The following is a 27,699-nucleotide window of genomic DNA, read 5'->3' as shown; positions in this document are numbered from 1 at the left end:
ACTGTTTATGTGCCACATTGGCTGACTGTGTGTGTGTGTGTGCAATTCACTAGAGCGTGATGTCACAGTTTCAGGCATCCTGGTGAGAAATGGTGAAAGTAGATAGGTGGGGGATGGTACCAGTAATACTGCAGAGAGAGAGGAGAGACATACCATACCATGAAAAAGCAAATTGGAGAATTGTTGAGGTTTTATGCATCTGACATGTTTAATTTAGTGTGTTAGATTCAGTACAGATACAAGCAATAAAACCTGACTTTGATGCTCAATCTGTGTTTTCTGGAACCTTAGCACTGAACAGAACATGGGCCACATCTCTGTGTCCTAGCCCCTTACTGAAGGGGGTAATTTAGTACCCTTGCCTAGCAACCTAGGCCCCTTTAGTAAAGGATGTGATTTAATGTTCCCTTGCTTCAGTGCGGCACTCCCTTACCTCGATCAGCCCACACACACACACACACACACACACACACACACACACACACACACACACGGCCATCAGTCCTCCACAATCCCACAGTCTCTCTCTGGCTATAAATTAACCCATTACATTATAGCCTCCGGGAGAAAGAGGAATGAGAGAGACAGAGAGAAAGGAATGAGAGAGGAAGAGGGGAAGGAATGAGAGAGATTAAGGAATGAGAGAGGAAGAGGGGAAGGAATGAGAGAGATTAAGGAATGAGAGAGGAAAAGGGGAAGGAATGAGAGAGGAAGAGAGAAAGGAATGAGAGAGGAAAAGGGGAAGGAATGAGAGAGAGAAAGGAATGAGAGAGGAAGAGGGGAAGGAATGAGAGAGATTAAGGAATGAGAGAGAGGAAGAGAGAAAGGAGTCCTGTTGTTAGGTGGCACTGTTGATCGGAAGAACGAGGAGGAGTGTGCGTGTGAGAAAGAGCAACATCATCACCACGACACTGCTGTGAAAGCTGAGTCATGTAAGGCAAGAGAGCGAGGGAACAGGAAAACGAAGGGAGAGAAAAGAGGGCATGGACAAAGATAATGTAACCAGAAGGAAGCAAGCAAGGAAACAGGGAGGGGTGGTGAACGAAGAGAACAAGATCAGGTGAAGAAGAGGGGAACTAAGCATGATGGAGATAAAGATGGTGGGGAGAAGAGAGCAAGCGATGAGAGACAAATACAGTTTCAGGCGAGAGGAGTGCACTGGAGTCAAGGCAGAGCAAGAGATGAAACGGAGCAGAGCGTCGGAAAACCTGCGTACACACGAGATGGAGAGGGAGAGGGGGAGGAGTGAAGAGGAGAAGGGAGGGGTGGTAGCTGCTAACGTGGCGGAGAAGGAGGAAGGAGGGAGAGAAGGGGGCTATGCCATCGGTGCAGAGCAACACTGGAGATCAGCGCCAGACGCCAAACCCTCGGAGAGGCAGACGGAGCTCCTTTCCCCATGAGAGGAGCAAGAGAAGGAGCAGAACAGGAAGCGAAGGAGGAAAAATAAAGGGAGGGAACTCCATCCACGCCTTCTATCCTCAGCACCTACTTGCTACTCACTGTGCTGTGCAGTCTACTGTTGCTTCACTGGACTCCCTTAGACAGCCCTAGCATAGCAGAGCGTACGGTTCACACGAGAAGAGCAACTGTAAGGCTGTGTTTCTATGTGGTGTCAGAGGAAGCTGTCAGCACTCGTCATCATTAAGGCTTCATCCAAGGCAAGACCTGACGCATCATTATTTCCTCTTCAAAGGAATATCCATAGTGAATAAGTCATTATCTCCAGCTCAGTAGGACCATCTCAAAGGAAGATACCAATAGTTTGGGCTTGTTGTTGATGACTGTATTCACCACATTAGCTTCTGGAGAATGAAAGTGGACACCCACTGTTGGATCTACCTTCTCCAATCCTCATTCCAGTACCCCACATCTACAGCTACGCCATATGGAAACGATCTAAGAAGGTCTAGGTTTTTTTGAGTTCTTCAGTCCATAAGGTTGGGCTTCTTCTCGGGAAAGGACTCTACGACGCTAGCCATGACGCCCATGCAAAAGCTCCTCCAGTTGCCGGTGAACGCGATGAATATGGTGAAAACGGCGCAGGACCAGATGGGGCAGCAGGATGAGGCCAAAAGCCCTGTGATGACCCCGGATGGAGGAAACCATAACTGGTACAACGGGGAGCCCAACGACCCGCGCCACATCCGGTTTGGCAGCGGAGGTGGAGACCAGGAGGAGCGGGCCCACCTGGAGGAAGGGGGAGGCAGTTTATCCAGCCTTGTGACCCAGCCTTTGCGGTAGGGTGCCATCAGCATGAGACACATGTGCCGTGTAAATATGCATAAACAGACCTGAAAACGCTTGCGTACGTGTGTTACTGATGAGTGAGTATGCAGACGACAGTAATTAGACATAATGAGAAAGAGACCAGCGTAATTAGATAAGCATAAACACACACACACCTGGGAAAACACCTTGTGTACACACACAAACTCTTAACACTATATGCCTGTTGCTTCCAGGCCTTGTGAAAACAGTAATCTATGTTAATAATACTGCTGTTAAACGCCCACACCAGTAGAAATCTACTTTTTTTTGAGCTGAAAGACGATGGCCAGAGCTTACCCATGATGCTGCACAACGATTTAAGTCAGTAAGTCATCATTTTAGTCAAAGTATGATATATTTAAGCTTGAAGTAACAAATCAAAACTGCCGACTTTGTACAATGCGTGTGACTGCGGTGACTATTCCTATGATATGACATACAAATTATTATCAGCCTACGTTTCGTTACAGGCCTGGGTTTTATTTGATTGTTACCACCCACCAGCATGGCATTTGTATTCATCAGAAACCACTGCAAAGTTATTCCTCTTCATGACTGAGATGAGCCAAACAGCCTTGTATCTACTTGGCCGCCTGAGCCATGGAGCAAATTAAAATAAGGTGCGCAAACTTGTTTTGCACTCCCACTTTTTTTAAACAGAAAATTATCATAATCTACTGGATAATTTGAAAATGTTAACAATTTGAGATAGTTTGTATTAAAAATATGTGTGACCATTTTAGAAATATAATGACTTGGTATGATAGCATTTTGAAAACCCGCTCCCCCCCCCGTTGCCCCAACATGAATGGTTTTGACCACTAAAGTTTTGCTTCACTTTTCACTTCCCCTGTGAGAAACATGAGCACGGCTGACCTGGCTTTGCTGTACCACAACCGAAGTATGCCAGCAGCCTACCTACCAATGGTTGCACCGTGTCCATTACAATGTAGAAAAACGCATGTCAGCTATCTGTCAACAGTTATCCATATAACCAGGAATGTCATCTTATTATTTCTAAGTATTTCTATAGCAGATTCGTTGCCAGTAGCTTTCCTTAAGTCAATGCTTATGACAAATCCAGCCATTGAGACAGCTGGTTAATCTTTTGAATACGGTGTTGTTCAAATAAAATAAATGCAACAACAGATAACATTAGCTAGCTAGCTACACACAGCTGTCAGTGCCCTATTTGTTGATGTTTACCAACTCCACATGGAAATTCGCACACCCAATTTGTTAATAAAATTGGGTGGGGGGGGGGTCTTTTAAAAGGCCACGCGTACTTACGTGACTCATCGGCTAGTATTTGGACCTCAGAAATAAGCACACCGCTAGGTTATGTACTGCTGAAAATGCCTAAAAAAAACCTTGGTCGCACCTGCTGCTCTGGAGTTACTCAGACACATGCGCTCACACGTATTAGTAATTTATGTTCTTTACTCCTGTGTTTCCATCGCCAACAGAATGTAAGCTTCTCACCTGAATTGCTTCTGTTTTTGTGTGTGCATGTGTACAGCTCAGCTGCCGTAAGAGAGTAAATGTTTAAAGAGCACAGGGTATGAAACAGTTGCTCTAGAGGTATTTTTTTATTTTGTTTTTGTGATCTCAAGGCCTCTCTCCTGATCCCAGAGGTTTGAGCTGTACACAGGGTTCAAAGGGTTCAGTCTGTTTTTGCGCTGTCGTAAAAAAAAAAACACTAGTAGTGTCTCCTCAGCAATACATCAGAGAATTCAAGCAAATGTAGCTGTTCTTGAGAACCAATGGATAGTTTAGCAGAGGCATGAGGGCATTGTAGATTCTCAAAGTTTCTTAGTCAATTTATGTGAATTCATGGGTGGTGTAAATTACATGAGCCTTTTTAGTCGAATTTCGAATGCAAGAAGAGGCCGCTTCTATGTTTTTGTTTTATGGATGTGGCTGTCACAGTACGAGCTTGTTCTAGCTGGAAGCTAAACTGACTACTTCATTTAGGAAGTTTCTGCATGTTGAGGTTCACAACACAACAGCACTTTTGTGTTGTTTGATCTACTGATCAGGACTCCGGCTGGAACCTCATGAGTTTTTCATTAAACCATGAAATATCTCATTTACATAAGTATTCACACGTCTGAATCAATACATGTTAGAATCATCTTTGGCAATGATTACAGTTGTGAGCTTTGCACACCTGGATTGTAAAATATTTGCATATTATTATTTTTTAAATTCTTCAAATTCTGTCAAGTTGGTTGTGGATTATTGCTAGACAGCCATTTTCAAGTCTTGCTATAGATTTTCAAGCCGATTTTAAGTGTAAACTGTAACTAAGCCACTCTGGAACATTCAATGTTGTCTTGGTAAGCAACTCCAGTGTATATTTGGCCTTGTGCTTTAGGCAATTGACCTGCTGAAAAGTGAATTTGTCTTCCAGTGTCTGTTTGGAAAGCAGACTGAACCAGGTTTTCCTCTAGGTCCTCCTGTGCTTAGCTCTATACCATTTATTTTTATCCACAAAAAAACACTCTAGTCCTTGCAGATGACAAGCATACCCATAACATGATGCAACAACCACCATGCTTGAAAATATGAAGAGTGTTGTGTTGGTTTGCCCCAAACATGCAAAGTGTTAACTCCTGAACTTATTTAGGTTTGCCATAACAAAGGGGTTGAATACTCATTGATTCAAGACATTTCAGCTTTTCATTTTTTATTAATTTGTAAAAATGTCTTCACACAATTCCACTTTGACATTATGGGGTATTGTGTGTAGGCCAGTGACACAAAATCTCAATTTACTCTATTTTAAATTCAGGCTTAACACAACAAATTGTGGAAAAAGTAAAGTGGTGTGAATAATTTCTGAAGGCACTGTATCCATTAGCACAAACATACAGTATAATTACCCTGCCATTGCCATGGGTTTATACACAGTAAAACATACATGAACATACTCTAACTTTGTAGTAACTGCCATAGGCACCCTACTTTGCGTTTGTGAAAGGCTTCTAAAGTAGTTCAAAATAGCTAGAAAGTTCTGGCTGATCTTATAAATTGACCACCAGTAACCTGACCACCAATTTAGACATTGGGCCAGTGCTCTACAATGCCTCGGTAAGTTAAATAATTGAGTACTGGGTTTGTAAATTAAGCTATTCTCTGCCGGGCAAGACAAAGACCTAGGACAGTGAAACCCAGTATAGGTGTAAGGTTCCTTCTCTGTGGAACTTGATATCTGACTAGCTCTGGATCAACTCACCCACCTGTCTTTCTTTACTGGCAGGAGACAACGAGAGTGTAAGGCATTCCTAAACTAACATTTGACAACGACAGTGAATCAAGTGTTAGTTTTGAAGATGGCCACCAAAAAGGCTTCTTTGGTCATGCAGGATGTCAATTTTGGCTCAATCATGTACATTATGACTTGTATTCATAAGGAGACAAATGCAAGATAGTTAACCTAGCACTAAAATCATTTTTACTTTGACTTTAAGTTATTACCCGATTTTAATTTTACATGGAAGCATGGTTCAGTGCATTGCTTTATGGGAACTGTAGTCCTCCTTTAGCTCTCCTCTATGAAGCTTCCAGTGTTCCGTTCGAAATAACTGAATAATGCACAGTCTACCAACAGAAGCCACGGAGGAACATAAATGCAGTGGCGATTTTAACATGTAAATCTTGGGGGGGGGCAAAAAGTGGGATGCATGCCAGAAAAGCCACTACACAACACAACAAAACAACATATTAGTTGCACTATAACGGTAACAAACGGTGCCCACAAACTGTTAGGGCCTACATAAAGCTGTCCCAACAGCAGTCCCAACATCTTACCACCGCTACACCTGGCTTTCAGTGGAGCCTTGTCTGGCTACGGTTCATTCGGTTCAACAGTTCATTCAGCCTCATTTACTGCCTTGTAAGAAAACATGTTTGTTTAAGCAAGTCAGCCATATCAACTGTGGTTTCTAATGGCAATTGAGATGTACAAACTATGGCATAAAGGGACAACAAGTGTATAAGAGGCAATCCGTAATTTCGATTTAGACATTAATGAGCGAGCTAGTACAGATGAAGTCAATATAACTATTTGTTTAGCACTTTTGAAATGTACAGCGAAGGAATTCAGAACATGGGCTGTTGTTATGGTGTTCTCCCTATACACCAAGTCAGAACCGTAGGATAAATAAATGGGGCATATAAGCAAACAATGAAAGTTCTTACGAAATTTGATGATTACATTTCTCTAAAACAAGATGTAGGCTACATCGTGCAACACCAAGTCAGAACAGTAGGCAAAATTAAGAGGGGTAAATATACCAAATTATTTGGCGTGAGTCACATGGGCTACTAACAGCTTACTACACAACATACACTTAGTATTAGTTTCTTAGCTACAGTATACATATCTCCCTGGCATATTACATCATTTATGCAGCAGCATACAATACATTTTTGGACTCACCTTGTTGTGTTGTGCTCACTTGAACAGGAAGGTGGCACAGCGGTCCTTAGTGGGCAAATTTTGCCATCAAAGTCTGGCATTCTCTGGATTTATGGTGCTTTCAACGGTGTCTCCTGTCTGGGTCAAAATCATGATGGCGTCATTGATCTTCAGGTCGTAGCTCTAGAAAGAGGCCAGAGTTCCCGACTTAACATTTTGAGTTGGATAACCGTTCAAAATGTATTTCCAAGTTGGAGCTCTTTTTTTCCGAAATTCCAAGTTAACTTGACTTCAGTGAGTTCAAGACTTCGCAGTTCCGAGTTAACAGTTGTTTTGAGCACGGCACAAATCATGCTTCATTGACAGCATGGCCAATGTTGAATGCTTATCATTTTAAACTTGGAAAAGAGACACTTAATCACAGATTTAGGACCACACAGCCACTCCACTGAATAGCAGTAGTGATTGCTTTGCAATGCTTGCAGTTAGCCACTGTCACTGATTCCTTTGAAATGTTTATGTCCAATGGCCGATGAGCACCGATACGTTTTATCTATAATTTATCTTAATAGTTTATCTTCATATGACAAGGATTAAAAAGGATTTGCCAGTAGATTGTTAACTTGATTCATGATGATGTCTGCTAAAGTATGATGTTGACATGATCAGTCCAATCAAAGCTACTGTAGATATGTGATTTGACGTCATTTTATCTGTGGCCAATGATCGTAAGCCTTCTTAGATGGGCACCTCTAATGTAACTCTATGAAAGCATCCAAGGAGCTTGAATTTTCGAGGTCTACCCTTAAACTTGGTGGTGACATACTGTCCCCACGAGTGAGAACACTGAGCTAATCATGGTGCAACTAGAGAACATTACCAACACCTATGCTCCATATTTTCCGCTGGCTGCCCAACCACCACAGAAAGCACTTACTCAAGAAAGCAAAAAAGAGACTATGTTTGTATGTGGCTTTATTAACCCAATGCTTATTTTTTTGGACATTGTTTGCAAACTGATATGTCACACGTATTAATGCCAAAATAACTCTGCCCCACCTGCCCTGAATGACGGGTCGCCACTGCATGAATGTGTAGCACAATAGGATGGTGGCACCTTAATTAAGGAGGACAGGCTAGTGGTAATGGCTGGAACGGAATTAGTGGAATGGTACCAAATACAAAAAAACACATTTTCTATGTGTTTGATGCCATTCCATTTGCTCCATTCCAGCCATTATTGTTAGCCGTCCTCCTCTCAACAGCCTCCACTGAAGTGTACCGAGACCAAAGTAGGGGTTCCTCCTAATCATAATTCAGCTAGAAATGCTCATCAACCCTCAGGAGAGAATAAGCTATTTCAGTTCAGTCTGAACTCAATGTTGCAAAATTGGCTCTGTTGAATCTTTAATCCTCTTCTCAGGCCCAGCCACATTTAATGATGTCTTTATCTGCCTGCATCAAATGTTCTGTCTTTTTCTGATTGAATGGAATTAAGGCAATCTCCCATGGATAATACCCTCCTAAAGTTGTACTGGCTTTTGTTGTGAAATCCTGCCTGTACTTGATTATGTACCTTTGTGTAATCTTTTAATTAATCAAATATGGACCGAAGGATATAACAGATTGTAGTGAAATAGATTTAGCCTTTGATATGTTTGAACGCTTTGCATGTAAAGATCAAACGTCAACAAGAAAATGCCTCAACATCAACTCAAAACAATGGTCCATGTAGAAAGATATGACGTTTTTCATCATCTACCAAGTTAGAGTTTTCCCTGTCTGACCCTCCAAGCTTCATTCAACACTATAGGTCATTATCAATAAAACTAGCGTTTGATTTGGTTGTTGGGAGGCAAGGAGTCCTCCAGCTCTGCTAAAACCGTTGAAAACTATGTGCCGTTTTCAAGGGATTGCTAAATAAATGTTATAACTATTTGGTTTTAATATCATCACCTATTGAAGAGAATAGTCAAACTACACATTTCAGACTATTCCACAATTATCTCCATCATCAGAGTTATATAGCAATCAGTAAACATCAATTCATCATTTATTTTCAGATACGTGAGTGTAACCACATCCATTTGGCTAGCTAGCTAGCTAAAGCAAACAATGTGTAATTTAGCTTGCTTCATCAGAGATAAGGCTTTTGGAAAGAGCTTGACATCGTCCTGGTAAAGTTGTCAGTCGGCCTAATGGTCATCCCTAATATAGATAGCAAGCAACTCAAACAATATTTGAATATGGCGATCTAGTTTATCCCTTGAAAGTTAGCTTGTTAGCCATATTGACCTGATATGTTGTTAGCTAGGTAGCCAATTTGATATGGTCCATCAGTCAATGTAGTCTATCATGTCTGTCAGCAGCAATCATGTTTAAACATTATTTAAATACAATATTGAAAATGGGATAATGGTAGTTAACTTCGCTAGGTAATCCAACATTTGGTTGGAGAAAAAGGTCTACTCACCAATTTATGTCTAGCCAACTGTACAACGTTTTTACCGGTAGCTTGCAAAGTAAACATTATCAGCCTACAGTAATGTTACATCGGCAAATGCGCCCTTCTGCTGCTTGACAGGCAGATCCCACAAAGGCTGGGAAATTAACCAAAACCACTCATACTTGTCAGGTATAGTTCACTTCCATTTTATATCACTCAAATATCCAATTAATGATGGCCAATATTGGGAGATATCATGAAGCTTCCCTCACGTATTTGAAATTACACGATCAATGTATGTATACTGATCATAAAAAGCATGCAGTTAGGTCTACTTGCTGTTGGCCTAGAACTCTCGTGATTGAGCTAAATGCGTGCAATTGTTTTGCATGGAATAATCAGAAATGTGTAGTCGTGACTATGCTCTTCAAGAGGTGATAGCATTACAACCAAATAGTTAACATTTATTTAACAATCCCTTGGAAATAGCACGCAGTTGGCAATGGTTTTAGAGGAGCGGCGGGTCTCCTTGCACCCCAGAAGGCAAATAGAATGCTCTGCACCTTATTGTTACGTTTTACTGATAACGACCTATAGAAGAGCTTTCCTGACAATGGCAGATGGGTGCTATGTTGAAAGAAAGAATGGTCTTTTCAGTCTTCGCACCCACACTTGGCTATTTTACCCACAATTGACTAGGGCTATTTTGCTCTCAATTTGGCTGTCTATTTGGCTGTCTACTTTGCCAGATGTGCTCTCTGTCCTGTTATTTAATGGACTTTTAATGACTGTTTTGATTATATTGCTTTTAGTCAGCAATCATTAGTCCATCTGCAGAGATGGAAATGCTGCTTTGTCCCCAACAGACAGCCCACATTTTGGGAGCAACCCAGGGTCAGGGTCCATAGTACAGTGCCCCTGAAGTAAAGATTTTGTTTACAAGTATGTTGCTCAATGGCACAATAGCAGGAGATAGTGCCACTACCTGGGATCTGAAACAAGCAGCCTCCCAAAAGATGACATCAAGAGACTTGATTGATAGGTGAATTTGAACGACCGTCTTCCTCAAAGGAATGTACCTGGGGGAATGATCTCTTAAGACTGCAGTGTCACACCTAGTTAGACACTTCATGCCTGCTTCTCTGCATGCAGCTGCAACAAAGACATGACGGAGGCAGGAAATCACTTCCCTTCACTTTATCACATTCTATGTTGCCTTGGAAACTAGTCAGGAGAACCTGGGCTTGTGCAGAGATATCATAGCTATTTAAATTATGGAGAGCCCGGAATCCCAGGGGAATCTTTTCAATTAGCCAGTTTTTTAAATTCTGTTTGCTACCCTCCAAACCTGGGTCCAAATACTATTTTAATGTATTTCAAATGCTTGAACTGGGTTTGATTGAGTTTGTCTGGCACAATGGAACCAATAGAATAGCGGCAAAAGTCCAAACCCCGCCCATCTGGCACTCCAGGCTGGCTAAAGCAAACACTACGTATTTGAAAGATTTCAAATAGTATTTGAACCCAGGTCTGCTTCCCTCGCCTAACCTGTTGTAGTCTGGCTCATTTCAATAGACGTTCATTTGGAAGAGAGGTGGGAGTGGGGGACATTCAGGGGCGGCTACTGTATTGTTATTTCTCAGTGCTATGACGTGTCTTCTAGAGAAACTGGCTTGGGGTGGTTTGGTCAGTAGAGGATTGCCAAGGGAAAAACTGTACAGATACTCATGTGAGGTCTCTGCTGGCTAGTGATGAGCAATTTTCTATATGTTTTTTAAACAACTAATTTACCCGTTTTTTTTCTGTGAGCTCAACGCGCACATTGCAGAGTTTCTCTAGAGATAAATCAGATCAAGCCCAAAGTGTGCGATGTAGTTGGGAGTTGTAATTTCCAACCGTCTAATATTCAACAGTTTAGCGCAGACAACATGGTAATTAACTACAATGACCATAATCCATGTCACGCCTATTTTACGCCTGCTTCAAGCAGAGACAGAAGGATGCACCATCAAAAGGGATAGCAGTTTCTTCAAGAAGTATCTCTACCTGAAAATACATGATATAAGTGATGATAATTAGTATTGAGCCGTCATAAAAGTATGCCTTAATTACTTTGAAAAACAACTAAAATAGTGATTTTGTCAGACAGCATAGGCAGCATGCAGCTTTATAGTGATGATATTAGAATTTGGGATAAAATAATAAAGTATTCAAATACACAACAACTGAAATATTGTATTAAAGTAAGGTAATGTGAGTAAATGATGTGATAAGCAGTAATGGGCAGACAATACCATCATGGGACTTTTATGAATAGTTTATTATGTTGTTACAGCATTCAACCCACATAATGCATAGTGCATTTTCATGTTTAAAAAATAGCTAAACCGAAATCGAAAACCGTGATAAATTGTTAACATATAATTGTTAACATATTTCAGTTGTTGTGTATATTACGTTTGTTTTATTTGATGACTTTATTATTTCACTCCAAGTCATCATCTCCTCTCTATAGAGCTGCTGCTTATGCTGTCTGAGAAAATCACAATTTTAGTAGTTCTTCGAAGTAAATAAGGCATTATTTTATGACTTCTGAATACCAACTATCAATTGCTTAGATCGTGTATTTTAAGGTAGAAATACCTCACAAAGCAACTGCTCTCTATCCCTCTCGATTGCGCATTCTTCTGTCTCTTTTTAATGTAGCAGGCGTAAAAAAAAACACAGACCGGACAAGTAGGCGTGCAATGGATTGTGGTCATCGTCGTTAATTACCAAGTTTTTGCTCTAAACTATGGAGAAGACTGGCCTGTTGGAAACTACAACTCCCTACTACAATGCACAGTTCGGGCTTGATGTGATTTATCTCTAGAGAAACTGCAAAATGTTCCTTGAGCTAAAAAAATAAGAAGAAAAAGAAATGGAATTCAAATAATTGAACCAACGTAGGTCAATTACAGTAGTTTAAAAAACTACAAGTAACCAACATTTCGGTGAAGCACTGAGCACTAGCATTCTATTTAGCTCACTTTTTTTGAATTATTTATTTTATACAGTAATTTTTGCTCACCTTTTATCAAAGGTGTCAATAATTTCGGACCCCACTATATTTAGAAAGTATTCATACCCCTTGACTTATTCTACATTTTGTTGTGTTACAGCCATGAATTCAAAATTGATTAAAGTGGGGGAGCGGTTATCAACCATCTATACCCAATCCCCCATAATGACAAAGTGAAAACATGTTTTTAGAATTTTTTGCAAATGTACTGAAAATTATAAACAGAAATATCTCATTTACATAAGTATTCACACCCCTTTGCTATGACACACCAAATTGTGCTCCGGTGGATCCAATTTCCTTTGATCATCCTTGATGTCAATACATCTGTATTGGAGTCCGCCTGTGGCCAATTCAATTGTTTGGACATGATTTAGAAAGAAACACACCTGGCTATACACTCAATGCACAAACCATGAAGAACACCTTCCTAATATTGAGTTACTGGCTCATGTTGACTTCAATGCTTCCCACAGTTGTGTCAAGTTGACTGAATATCCTTTGGGTGGTGGACCATTCTTGAAAACTGCTGAGGGTGAAAAACCCAGCAGAGTTGCAGTGCTTAACACAAACCGGTGCGCCTGGCACTTACAGCCAAACCCTGTTCAAAGGCACTTAAATATTTTGTGAATGGCACAAATTCACAATCTATGTCTCAATTGTCTCAAGGCTTAAAAATCCTTCTTTAACCTCCCCTTCATCTACACTGATTCAAGTGGATTTAACAAGTGACATCAATAAGGGATTCACCTAGTCAGTCTATGTTATGGAAAGAGCATGTGTTCTTAACATTTTGTACACGCCGTGTATAAAGTCCCACAGTTGACAGTGCATGTCAGAGCAGAAACTATACCAAGGAACTGTCCATAGAGCTGTGAGATAGCATTGTGATGAGGCATACAGTATATATGGGGAAGGATATAAAACAATTTCAAGAATGTTGAATGTTTCCAAGAGCACAGTGGTCTCCATCATTGGAAAATTGAAAAAATATGGAACTAGCCAGACTCTGACAACCAGGTAAGAAGGACCTTGGTCAGGGAGGTGACCAAGAACCGAATGACCACTCTGACAGAACTACAGAGTTCCTTGGCTGAGATGGGAGAATCTGCCAGAAGCACAACAGTCTCTACAGCACTTCACCAATCTGGGCTTTATGGGAGAGTGGCCAGACAGAAGCTAGTCCAGAGAAAAAGGCACATGACAAGCACGCCTGGAATTTTCAAAAAGGCACGTGAAAGACTCTGAGATCATAAGACAAAAGATTATGTGGTCTGATGAGACAAAAAATGTTACTCTTTGGTCTGAATGCAAAGCCCTATGTCTGGAGAAAACCGGGCACAGCTTGGCAGCATCATGCTATGAGGATGCTTTTCAGTGGCAGGGACTGGGAGACTAGTAAGGATAGAGGGAACAATGAATGGAGCCAAATACAGGCAAATTCTTGATGAAAACCTGCTTCAGAGTGCAATCAACCTTAGACTGGGATGAATATTTACCTTCCAACAGGGCAATGACCCCAAGCATACAGCCAAAGCAATGCTGGAAAGGCTTCAGAACAAGAATGTGAAAATCATTAAGTAGCCCAGCCAAAGCCCAGACTTGAATCTCATCGAAAATCTGTGGAAAAACTTGAAGATTGCTGTTCACCGCCGCTCCCCATCTAATTTAACAGAGCTTGAGAAAAGCTGCAAAGAAAAATGGGAGAAATCCCCAAATCCAGATGTGCAAAACTGATACAGACTTTACCCAAAATGACACAAAGGTGTAATCCCCACCAATTGTGCTTCTACAAAGTGTTGACTCAGGGGTGTGAATACTTATGTAAATGAGATATTTCAGTATTTCATTTTCAATAAAGTTGCCGAAATAAACAAATGTTTTCACTTTGTCATTATGGGGTATTGTGTGTAGATGGGTGAGGGGATTTTGAATTCAGGCTGTAACACAACAAAATGTGGAATAAGTCAAGGAGTATGAATACATCCACTTTCTGAAGACACTGTACATATCTAATGATGCGAGTAGTATCAAAACAACAGATCCCAAACACATATGTGCCTCAGCTGTTAGGTGACATGCGCACCACACACACACACACACACACACAGCTAATTAGTATCAGAAATGGTCATTGTCAATGTACTATGCTGCTGCAGACCCAGACCTACACACACAGAAGCATCCACTCTCACAAACAAGTCCACTACCACATACTGTACAAACACCTATACGAATATTCACATTCATTCAAACAGATACACACGGTAAAGAAACAAACAGTTATACACACAAAAACCCTATGTTTAGTAACAGCCCTAATTTACATTGACATTTGCAATAATCAGATGCAGAACATTATGAAAAGCAAACTGAATATGAGAACAAAGTTGATTTAAATGATTTAATTAGAGATACTTGTCACTCATCGTCAAAAGACTGCTGCACATTTGATCAGTTCCAGGTTAAACTTGTTTGGAATTGTGTATATCTGGAAGCCTTAAACTTTGATATACTGTATTTTAATCAGTCTCTCAATTTAAAAATCACGTATGGAATAATAGATTGAGGATCATCCACTGATTTATGTATGACAGGAAACTATTGAAGTGAGCTTCATATCAAAGGTGAAATATGCAGAAATCGCTTTTTTTGTAAATATGTATGCCTGTAATATTTTGATTACTTTTTTGATTGTTTTCAAGCCACTTGTCCAATAGTTCGTATTAGCTAGCTAACGTTAGCTAATAGCTTGTCAGCACACTGCTGACAAGAGTTGCCAAAGCTGTCATCAAGGCAAAGGGTGGCTACATTGAAGAATCTCAAATATGAAATATATTTTGTGATTTGTTTAACATGTTTTTGCTTACTACATGATTGCAAAAATGTTATTTCATAGTTTTGATGTCTTCACTATTATTCTACAATGTAGAAACTAGTAAAAATAAAGAATAAAGAAAGAAAGTGTCCAAACTTTTGACTGGTACTGTATATTTACAAAAAATTACAATGCATTCAGAAAGTATTCAGACCACTTCACTTTTTCCATATTTTGTTACATTACAGCATTATTCTAAAATGTGGATACAATATTTTTCCCCTCATCAATCTACACACAACATGTAATCATGACAAAGCGAAAAAAGGTTGCAAATGTATTGAAAATAAAAACCTGAAATATCGTATTTACATAAATATTCAGACCCTTTGCTATGAGACTTGAAATTGAGCTCAGGTGCATCGTGTTTTCACAATGTTTCTACAACTTGATTGGCGTCCATCTGTGGTAAATTCAATTGATTGGACATGATTTGGAAAGGCACACACCTGTCTATATAAGGTTGGCAGTGCATGTCAGAGCAAAAACCAAGTCAAATTAATTCTCCGTAGAGCTGCGAGACAGGACTGTGTCGAGGCACACAGATCTGGGTAAGGGTACCAAAAAATGCCTGCAGCATTGAAAGTCCCCAAGAACACAGTGGCCTCCATCATTCTTAAATGGAAGAAGTTTGGAACCACCAAGACTCTTCCTAGAGCTGGCCACCCGGCCAAACTGAGCAATCTGGGTAGAAGGGCCTTGGTCAAGGAGGTGACCAAGAATTCAATGGTCACTCTGACAGAGCTCCAGAGTTCCTCTGTGGAGATGGGAGAACCCTTGCAGAAGGACAACCATTTCTGCAGCACTCCACCAATCAGGCCTTTGTGGTAAAGTGGCCAGATGGAAGCCATTCCTCAGTGAAGGCACATGACAGCCCGCTTGGAGTTTGACAAAAGGCACAAAAAGGACTCTCAGACCGACCATGAGAAACAAGATTCTCTGTTCTGATGAAATCAAGATTGAACTCTTTGGCCTGAATGCCAAGCGTCATATCTGGAGGAAACCTGGCACCATCTCTATGGTGGTGGCAGAATCTTGCTGTGGCTATCTCAAGGATGATCAATGGAAATGGGATGCACCTGAGCTCAATTTCGAGTCTCATGGCAAAGGGTCTGAATACTTATGTAAATAAGGTATATCCGTTTTTTAAATATTTTAATACATTTGCAAAAAATTCTAAAACGGTTTTCTATGTAGATTTAAGGAACCTTTTTTTGATTGATTAAATCGTTTTTAGAATAAGGCTGTAACATAACAAAATGTGGAACATGTGAAAGGGTCTGAATACTTTCCGAATGCACTGAAAGGGGATTGGAAATGAGGCAGACAATTACATTGATAGAAGCCACAATCTATCTGCAATATTACAGCTGATCTACCCCATAAAAATATTTCAAAAAAGAAAGGAAAACTAAAGATATCACTGAATTAAGTATTTTTCACAATTGGGATCCAAATGAAGAATAAAGTACAGTGTAGTCATGGAAAGTATTAATCTGTTATGTTTTTGAATTTCACCTTTTTATTTAACCAGGTAGGCTAGTTGAGAACAAGTTCTCATTTACAACTTCGACAAGATAAAGCAAAGCAGTGCGACAAACAACATCACAGAGTTACACATGGAATAAACAAACATACAGTCAATAACACAATAGAAAAAAGTCTACATACAGTGTGTGCAACGGAGGTAAGGCAATAAATAGGCCATAGTGGCGAAATATTTACAATTTAGCAATTAAACACTGGAGTGATAGATGTGCAGAAGATGAATGTGCAAGTAGAGATACTGAGATACATAGGAGCAACAACAACAAAAATAACAGTATGAGGTAGGTGGATGGGCTATTTACAGATGGACTATGTACAGGTGCAGTGATCTGTGAGCTGCTCTGCACTGATCTGGTGCTTAAAGTTAGTGAGGTAGATATGAGTCTCCAGCTTCAGTGATTTTTGCAATTCGTTCCAGTCATTGGCAGCAGAGAACTGGAAGGAATTGGCTTTGGGGGTGACCAGTGAATTATACCTGCGCGCTACGGGTGGGTGCTGCTATGGTGACCAGTGAGCTGAGATAAGGCGGGGCTTTACCTAGCAAAGACTTATAGATGACCTGGAGTCAGTGGGTTTGGCGACCAATATGAAGCGAGGGCCATCCAACGATGTAAACATACTTGGTAATAAATCAATGGAATACTGCAGTGGTGAAATGGCAGAAGTTGTGTGTTGTAAGGTGCAGGAGTCTCCCTGCAATTCATGCAGGTGCACCAGCGAGGTTGTCCGGAGAACCCGGGATAGCTCTCCGGTACTCCATGATGTCAAAAATCACTCCATGTAGATGGGAAGAGGCCAGCTCCAGCGCTTCTCCCCTTTCGTTAAAGGACATCTCTTGCAATTTAGCCTGTAATGATAAGAAAATAAGCAACATGAAATTACAGAATGCAGCCAAATACTTATGAAAGTTTAGATGCCAATCACCATATAAGTTCAAAGATGAAAAAGCCTGGAAGGAGGAGAGATGACTAGAAATGATTTGGTTGACCGTTTTATGTGTGGATTAATTGTCGGAGTAGAGGACCTTGTGCATTTCAGGTAAAATAACAACTCAATGTTTATATCCCAGGACAAATTAGCTAGCAACAGCAAGCTAGCTAAATAGGACAGATTAGCTAGTAAGTGCAAGCTAACTAGCTGAATTGCCATAAATGTTTAATGCTTTTCGACCTGTTCTCAAAATAATGTAATTGGTTTAGAGTTTGTTTTGATATTTTAACCTGTGTGTCGGGATCGCGTTTGGTGTAGGGGGACAAAATAAATGTATGCACGATGGCGCACTCGCGCAGCCTGTTTGGGTTCCATGTTATGAGGCATAACCCCAGACTTTGAAATTACATAGGAGCTTGCTTCAGTGCAGTCAATGAAGCACACAACCACAGGGAAATATGTATTGGATGAGGTTAATAAGTTTGTGGCAAAGCTGGGACTGAGTTTTGAAAAGTTATCCAGTGTCACCACTGATGGGTGCCCAAACTTGGCCCGGAAAAAACGTTGGCCTTTTGAGAAGGATACAAGATCAAGTAGCTGAGCTGAAACCAGATCAGAAAATTATTTTCCTGCATTGCATTATTCATCAGGAGGGTGTTCTGAAAATGAGCCTTGTTGTGGATACAGTCACTAAAGTGGTAAACCTCATAAGAGCAAAATCTTTAAACCACAGGCAGTTTGTCTCACTGTTGGAAGAGACAGGGTTGGGTCATGCAGATCTCCCCTACCACACAAACATGAGATGGCTGAGTTTGGGAAAGGTGCTTAAAAGGTGTGGGACCTGAAGTCAGAGATTTGCTGAATTTTTGCAAATTAAAGGAAAATATGTGGCATTCCCTCAACCTCAAGATAAAGAATGGTTGGCTGATTTTGTCTTCACTGTGGACATCATGGCCCACATGAATGAACTGAATTCCAAACTAGGGAAGGGCCTTTTTGCACATCAGATGTACAGCCTTGTCAAAGCCTTCAAGGGAAAATTACTCCTCCTGAACCGCCAAGTAGAATCTAACAATCTCACCCACCTTCCGACACTACTAGTCTGTTCCCTATCAGATGACCAGCGGGAGAAGTATACATCGCTGCTGTGTGCTTTGAACGGTGAATTTTCTCTCCGTTTTGAGGATTTAAAAAGCTTGGAAAATGACATGCTGTTGGTTTCCTCTCCTTTCACCTTCAATGTGGATAACGCTCCCACTGACATGCAACTTGAGCTTATTGATCTTCAGTCTGATGTAGTGGTTGGAGAACTATTCAAAATAATGTCACTGATGAGGTTCTATGCATCTCTCGATTAACAAAACTTTCCAAAGATTAGGGGTCATGCTCAGAAGATGTTTGTACTGTTTGGGTCAACCTATGTATGTGAACAGACATTTTCAGTGATGAAATATAACAAGTCAAGGCACAGATCATCTCTTACTGACTCGCACCTCTCAGCAATTCTGTGCATAGCGATGTCAGAAACTATACCTGACTTCACTACTCTAGTCAATGCACTTCAGAGACTTCATTCCTCACATTGACTAGTTTAAATGTAATGTTGAGCTCTCTCTCTTTCTTGTGTTTTTGTGCATACCCGTTAATAAATCTTCTTCGGGATCGGTGTCCCTTCCACAGGACGGTTGAGCTAACGTAGGCTAATGTGATTAGCATGAGGTTGTAACATAGACATATCTGATATTGGCAGAAAGCTTCAATTCTTGTTAATCTAACTGCACTGTCCAATTTACAGTAGCTATTACAGTGAAAGAATACCATGCTATTGTTTGAGGAGAGTGCACAAATTTGAACATGGAAAGCTATTAATCAACCAATTAGGAACATTTGGGCAGTCTTGATACAACATTTTGAACAGAAATACAATGGTTCATTGGATCAGTCTAAAACTTTACACATACACTGCTGCCATCTAGTGGGCAAAATCTAAATTGTACCTGGGTGGGAATAATACATTATGGCCTTTCTCTTGCATTTCAAAGATGATGGTACCAAAAAATACAAAAGAACGGTTGGTTTTATCTTTTACCAGATCTATTGTGTTATATTCACCTACATTCCTTTCACATTTCCACAAACTGCAAAGTGTTTCCTTTCAAATGGTACCAAGAATATGCATATCCTTGCTTCAGGGCCTGAGCTACAGGCAGTTAGATTTGGGTATGTCATTTTAGGCAAAAAAAAAATTTAAAGGGGCGGATCCTTGAGAGTTAACAAGAGTTCTGTCCGTGTTGCTGAATGCACAGTGTACTTTTCCCTCCGTGTAGTTCATTGCATGTTTAATAATGAAAATATCTACCAAAAGGAGAAAACATAGAAGTGGTTTATTTCTGTGCATGTTAAAAAAGTAAAATAAGTAGCATATCTGGATGTCATTTACAGTAGATATATCTGTTAACACAGTCAAACACATGATGTATAATCCTGTAATATGATTCTGGCCCACGATGGCAAAAATCTATTCTAATGTGGCCCTCCATGTAAAATAATTGCCCAGGCCTGTGCTACGTCATCCCAGCGGCGACAACCAATGAGAGCTGGGGTTTCTGGGATATCGTGTTCAAATCTATAAAAAAATATTGCATTCTTGCCAGAGGGGTCTCTAAAGACAATGTACACACAGTTACGCAGTGCAGGTTTAAGAATGGGAAGCTTAGAAATAGCACACATAGAGCAGATCTACCGCTTCTTAGACTTGTTGTCAATGAGAATGACAGATCTATAACTCACATTTCTATGTGAATTTTGGGTTGCGTCGCCCAAAAAGTTACAGCTTTAACTAACATTGGAACAGTGTGCTACACCACATTGCATTGCAATGCTGTTGACTTTGAATGTGCTTGAGTGTTTAAGACTTGCATCCAAACATCCCAGTAATTATTATAATTAGCAGAGGAACAGAAACAGCAATATGATTTAATATACACATTAAAACTCATACTGCAAAAAAATTAATGTCCTTGAGCAATATTAATGGAAGAATGCTTTTCAAACGGACTACGTATTATTAGGTCAGAGTTTTGTTTGTATGAATGCATGCAGTAGTGTATTGATCAGAAATGGCTTCTACATTGACCTCGTCCCCAGGCTCAATTGGTTCAACAGAGTGAGAGCCGGCTTGGGGGACGAGATGACTTATCCATAGGCTAGTTTACTGGAATAAGTAATCTCATGAGTTTCTGCCAAACATGTAAGATAATCAGGCCATGGTTAAAAATGATCAATTGTTCCTATTCTCATAGGATTTGTAGAGAATCTCTGTGTAGCATATAATAAAATCAATTTGGAAGACATTGTGTGTGCGTGTGTGTAGGGAGGTGAGGGGGAAGAGAAAATATCACCTCAGATCCCCTCAGCATGATTCTAAGCCCACACGTGTTGCAGCTAGTCTGTCCCCATTGCCACTCGCATGGATGACAGATGAACAAATCTCCCTCACCCTGGCCCAATGAAAAACCCATCTCCTTTCACATTCAGCAGGCTCTCAGCAAATGGGGCTGCTATTTAGAGAAAATATGTGTCCCAAATGGCACCATAGTCCTTATTTAGTGCACTACATTTGACCAGGGCCCATAGGGCTCTGGTCAAAAGTAGTGCATAGGGAATAGGCTGTGATTTGGGATGGAACCAAGGTCTTTGTGTCTTTGCTCCCCAAATGGCCCATGAACACATTAAGACGGAACAGATCAAATAGCTACATATTAGGAATTTTACAGAACCATTTCAGGCTGGCCCGGACTGAATACAAATGTATCAATGTGATATCATCCTCTTTTTGGATAGAATTCAAGTGTCTTTATGCATGGGTGTATCGTTGTAAGCTTTTACCACATAGGAGTGTAAGTGTGATATTGAGAAGGTACTACTACAGTACAGCATGTATAGATTAAGTGAATGGATCCTAGCACTGAACCCACAGGTTATGGACTCCTCCCATCTTTCTAATAATGAGGTATTGCTTTCAGTTAGAAAGGAAGGTACAGTACCACCAAACATATTACAGGGGCAGGGGACTGCCTACAAACACATAAAATGAACAATGACAAGCATTTACAGTAAATTGATGTAAATCGCAATACACTCTGGATGATTTTAGGCATAACTGTTAAATGATACCATCAATTCCAAATTAACTTTAGTTTAACAGTACATTACTGTAAATATTTGCTTTATTTCAAATGGTATTGTAATTCTACTTGACAGAATACAGTACCCTAACGTATTTTTGGAGTGCCAAAAACGTTTTGACCACTAGTTGGTGCATGATATTGTTGTTTGTGGCTCATTAACATGTTAATAGGCATGCCTTGTAAGAGGCTACATTTGTTGTACCGTTAGTAAGAGTGATGTTCCGGTTGCCTGTACGTTACCTTAAAACAGCAATACCAAAGATTACGGTAAGAGTATATGTTAACGTAAAATGGCTACAGTAGCATTATTGGTACAATAAATCAGTTCCAGTAACAGTATTGGATACCGTAAAATACTGTACAGTAACATACGGCATCTTCATTAACGGTAACATACAGGCAACTGGCTGCCAGTAAGTTACCGTAAAGTGTCTGTAGAGTACACTATTGAGTCTATCGGCAAATGAGCAGGCATCTGTGTGCTTTTTCCAGTAACATATTAATATAGGCGGCTTTTAAACAGAGCATGGTCAATACCAAATCAGTTATGATAGTAAAAGTGCATGAATTACAGGGGATCATGGCCACCGAATGAGATGCAACAAAACTCAAACTTTCGTCAAACGTTAGTCTAACCATTCTCCTAGTTGCTTAAAATGCCATTGTGTACTGTTATGCTACAGTGTCAAATATGAAAATAAAAGCTTATTCCAAATGAAACGAACACCCCCACATCTCTGACATGGTTTAAACCAGTGACACAGTTGGTTTAGGTTCTTTCAATCGCATTCATCTTCTGTCTGCCTTTTTATCTCTGTCTTTTTCTCCCTCTCACTGGGCACAGACATCAATTCAATGTCTATTCCACGTTGGTTCAACGTCATTTAATTGAAATGACGTGGAAACAATGTTGATTCAACCAGCGTGTGCCCAGTTTGTTGAGCTTTCGCTAGCGAACTTGCAACATTGTTTCAACTGGGCCCTCACAGTTTTCTGCATGGATGAGCTCGGGACAGACACAGCTGTACTTGAATCCCGTATCTCAGCCTCTTTTCAGGTGTCCCGACTTTTCTTTTGACAAAAAAAAGGTACATTAGTCAGCAAGACGCATCAAATGAATTCAGACTGTAGGTCTAATGGCAATCGTCGAATGTCTTTACACGTTTTGGTGTTTTGTAACAGATGTCTCTTTCCCATCAAATGGCAGCTGCACAGTGCACTGTTTAGATGCTGGAATTCTTTTGGAGTGGACGATTGTGCACAGGTAGCCTACTTTTTTTTTAAGAGATTTGTTTAACAATCAGATGAGAACATCATGACTGCTTGTGTTAACTCCACATTAAATTGCACTACATGTGTACTGTTAAAATACATGTCTTTTACTATTAGGCCCATAAAAAAAAAGTGCACGCCAAATAGGAATTCCCATTAAAAAAATGTACACCCCCGAATGTCACAGTATAATTCACACTCTGCCTGCATGTCCTATCTCTTATGTGAAATTAGTTAGCTGGGGGGGGGATCTTACTAACGACTCCATTGATCACCTGTGCTAAAGAAACAAATGACTGTTGCCATAGAAACACCGTGTGTGTTTTATCTTTCACACAAACTATAGAGTGTTGTGCTGTGGTGTTGGACTGTCTCTCTAAGGGCCTGTTTGGACATCTCCTCATCCAAGTGTGAATAACAGGCTCCAGGAGGGCTCTGTGTGTGTGTGTGTGTGTGTGTGTGTGTGTGTGTGTGTGTGTGTGTGTGTGTGTGTGTGTGTGTGTGTGTGTGTGTGTGTGTGTGTGTGTGTGTGTGTGTGTGTGTGTGTGTGTGTGTGTGTGTGTGTGTGTGTGTGTGTGTGTGTGTGTGTGTGTGTCTGTATGCATGTGCACATGTGTGTGTACAGGAGCAGGAGCATTTTTGCGACATGTGCCATCGTGTTGAGGCCTATTTTTACACTGTTCAGGCTTAATTCAGATGAGTATTTAACAGTTAGTGAATATATCCATGAAGAGGGGGAATTGGACTGCGAGTTGCTTGGTCTTCTGTTGTCCCTCTGCATTCTTCCCACGTTTCTCCCATATTTAGCTCACCAACTGATTACATTTAGTAAAACAAAGTGAAAACCACTGTCTTCCATGCTTTCTTTACGGAGAGTCATGGTTTTGATTTATTGTCTTATGATGTATTGCTTTATTGCCCCCCTACCTTACACTATTTAGTCTAAACTGGTTTCAATTAGCCATGAATAGCGTTGTTACTTGGAATTGCGTAGTTACTTAAATAGCATTGTTACTTAGTGCCCAAGTTGCTGCTCCTTAGAAGTGTATCGAGGGGGGTGGGGGTGGCACAATGGTAATGATCAGAAATGATGACCAACCCAAACTAATCACTTAACTATTTGCTGAGTATACAGTACCTCTAGACTGAAAGTTAAATAGGCAGTTATAGTATCAATGAGGCAGATTGGAAAGCATCATCCCTCACATCCAAGCCTGTGATATATACTGAGATGGTCACTGCACTTCTAATTGAATAATTCACATAATTCATATCTATAGTCTAGCTTTTTTTCTATATTCTGAGTAAACCATTTAACCAAATTGTCATTGATATACTGTTTCATATCTTCAGACTCGATAGCATAACCATTGTGCTGTCACTGGGACTGACTTTGTGGCTTTACTGAACAGGTAGTCTCTCGTGACAGCCTTAAAGGGGCAAGCCGCAGTTGAAACAATAACAAAGCTTCCACAATACAGAGTAGAGCCACGATGAGTGAATGAGTCAAGCCACTGCAAAAACGTGCTTCGCTACTAAAAGGAAAACAGTGTCACAAATAGGTTGGGATTGCTGTTCGAAAGATTTCAGTTAGTTTAATATTGTCAACCTAGACTCATAGCTCTATATTCGATCAAGCCTACATTGCAATATTTATGGAGCATGTCAAATATAGTCTCGCGTGGCCATCCTTCCAAATCTCGTCTCATGGGTCGTTCCAAGAACAGAGTACATTTTGCATCCCTTTGATTTCTTTTAAAGTAAGAATTGTGCACCAATATTGAATTGTACCCTTTAATATAGACCACATGGAAAGTTCAATACATTTTGATATGAATAAAGACTTGCTAAAGTGCAAAAAAATATGGATTTTGACATGTCCCTCATCCTGTTTTTTTCCTACATCTATTTTAAATTAGAAAACAAATATGAGTGCTTCTTATTGAAAAATTATGATGGTTTCGTGCCTACTGAACGGGACCCAGAAGTATCTCGTTACCCATCAGCTGCCATAGTTACATGCTCGAGGTAGAAGTTGCTCTCAACCACAGACGTAGATGTCTGTTAGTGTGATCAACTGGGTGTGAAAACGGGGTCATCGGCACTCCACAAACTGTTTTAGCCTCCTGAGCTAAAGCCTTAGGAATAAGCTCAGGGAGCTAAAGTGAGTCTTCAGGTCTCAGACAAGGTTGCTAATTACCTTTACACCAGAAAGTGGCTAGTCTGGATAACTTCAGTAATTGAAGACTCTTCCTTCTTCTTCCCCCAGACATGATGACTTGAAAGAGATGCTGGACAGCAACAAAGACTCCCTGAAGCTGGAAGCTATGAAGAGGATTGTGGCTGTGAGTACTGCTGTCTTCATCTCCACTGTCAACCGCCAGCATCTTCAACAACAAAAAACTCACTGGGTGAATCTCAGAAGTCCTTGATTACTCAGGTGGAGGCGAGAAATCAAACACATGGGGAATCTTTGGAAAAAAACGTTTAATATTCTCTCTCTCAAAATAACCAAACGGGAGTAAAAAGAGAAACAGACTCAATATTTTAGAAGAGGATTCACTGTCACCTTGACACCTTCTGTCCATCATAAAGAATTACTCAAAAAAACATACTTTCAAATCTGTTTTCAGTGCTTTTGCTGTAATTTTGAAATTTTCCACCCCATGTCCTTGGTAAAGTTTCAGATCTTACTCGTTGAGTAATTCTGATTTCTGTAAACACAGTAGCCCACACTATTTTGGATATCATAGATGGCATTCATCCTATATCCTTCCATATCTTATATCCTTCTGGTGGCTTATAAAGGGTCATAGTCCAAGCTTCGACAACCATCCGTAGGCTTTAGTCTTCAAACTTGTGTGAGTTACCCTCCTGGCTGTCCCAATTAGCACATACGTCAGAGGCACCCTTTGCATTTTCCAATCGACATCTATTATGAATACAGTAGCTTTTAAAATATTCATGACATTAATTATGTAATTGTAAAGGCAGAACAGTTTATTTTCTGGAGTACGCTTTCTCTTTCCTCTTTGGCATAAATCATTTCCTCCTCTGCTACTGTCGAAAATGTGCTCCTGATAACAAGAATAGCCTGAGGTATTGAGGTTGAATATCTGCCGTTCCTGAGACTGATCCCAGACGTCCCATCAAGGACGACAGCTGTAAGAGAAGGCGAGAGAATATTCATTATTGGTGTCAGTTTCTTACTACTGAAGCAGAGCAGCCGTCACTGCATAATTTATATCTGAGAATAGTTAGAGAGGTGGAGGGGAAAATTAAGCTAGGCCGAGGTAAGTTTGTGGTCAAATATAAGTCCGTTCGACTGCGAATGTAGGTTGCCTGCCGCCAGTACTGTTACACAAAGTATAAGGTTTTATGTTCAGTCTACTTTGACAAAAGGATAGGATAATTGGTTAACATCTTTTAAAGCCATGCTGTCTTAAAAAATAATAATATCATCACTGTATGTCAAAAAAACCAAATACTGTTTATTTTATGAAAATAACTCCAAATACAGGTTTTATCATTTCGCTGAACCTCCTTATATTTATTTTTATATACACAATCCTGATTGGCGGATATAATCGTCTAGGCCAGGGGTGTCAAAAATACGACCCATGGGCCGGATCCGTCTGTGAGGGCGTCCAATCCGGCCCTCGTGTGGTTTGAGTTTAAAAAATGTGTGGGTGGGGGCGACAATATACTTTAAAATAAATCAAACTAAATTGAAATGATGTAGAAATGATAATGGACCTCTATTCATACAGTTTCTTGACTGTTTACATCTCACTAATAATCACTCACTGCCAGTGAGCATAGAAAATTCCCCAAATAATAGATAGAGGACTATTTTTAGCAAAAATGTTGATGGCTTTGGAAATATAACTAATTGTCAGTGTGGCCAAATGTGGCCCCCAGGGCAAAATGAGTTTGACACCCAGGTCTAGACTCCAGAGTCTACCCTGCTTACCCCTTCAAAGTAGGAGGATACATATGCAAATAAAATATGTGATGTCATGCTGTGGGCCAAAAACTCCATCTCACCTGAACAGGCTGAAATTCTAGGTGTTTATTTTTTACACTAAAAGGGCATTATCATTTTCAACCTCATAGTGTGGAAATACCATAACAAATCTGATATACATCCCCAACATTCACTGCAATGGTAGATAGAACATTTTGGAATAACGCAAATATATAAAAAATATAAACGTTCTCTCACAATCAAAATACTGAATTGGTTATGACATATACAGTTGAAGTCGGAAGTTTACATACACCTTAGCCAAATACATTTAAACTCAGTTTTTTTTTTACAATTCCTGACATTTAATCCTAGTAAAAATTCCCTGTCTTAGGTCAGTTAGGATCACCACTTTATTTTAAGAATGTGAAATGTCAGAATAATAGTAGAAAGAATGATTTCTTTCAGCTTTTATTTCTTTCATCACATTCCCAGTGGGTCAGAAGTTTACATACACTCAATTAGTATTTGGTAGCATTGCCTTTAAATTGTTTAACTTGGGTCAAACGTTACGAGTAGCCTTCCACAAGCTTCCCACAATACATTTGGTGAATTTTGGCCCATTCCTCCTGACAGAGTTGGTGTAACTGAGTCAGGTTTGTAGGCTTCCTTGCTTGCACACGCTTTTTCAGATCTAACCACAAATTTTATATGGG

General features: G+C 40.2%; 1 protein-coding gene across 11 annotated transcripts in view; it reads left to right on the top strand.

Annotated features, from left to right (window-relative positions):
• LOC112218315 (adaptor related protein complex 3 subunit beta 2) overlaps positions 1 to 27,699 on the top strand; it is an 89,913-nt gene that overhangs the window by 16,909 nt on the left and 45,305 nt on the right. For 6 of the 11 annotated variants that reach the window (XM_024379005.2, XM_024379006.2, XM_024379002.2 and 3 more), the window contains exons 1-2: positions 1,887 to 2,237; positions 25,286 to 25,361. In XM_024379005.2, coding sequence (XP_024234773.2) covers positions 1,978 to 2,237; positions 25,286 to 25,361 — 336 coding nt within the window. In that variant the 5' untranslated portion in view covers positions 1,887 to 1,977. Of the gene's footprint in view, positions 1 to 1,886; positions 2,238 to 25,285; positions 25,362 to 27,699 lie in introns of those variants that run through there. The other 5 variants (XM_024379007.2, XM_024379009.2, XM_024379008.2 and 2 more) reach the window with 1 other exon arrangement.

This window comes from Oncorhynchus tshawytscha, linkage group LG19, assembly GCF_018296145.1.
Source record: "Oncorhynchus tshawytscha isolate Ot180627B linkage group LG19, Otsh_v2.0, whole genome shotgun sequence".
Classification (NCBI taxonomy): Eukaryota; Metazoa; Chordata; class Actinopteri; order Salmoniformes; family Salmonidae; genus Oncorhynchus; species Oncorhynchus tshawytscha.
Note: the sequence above shows the minus strand (reverse complement) of the source record. Positions and strands in the feature narration are given on the sequence as shown.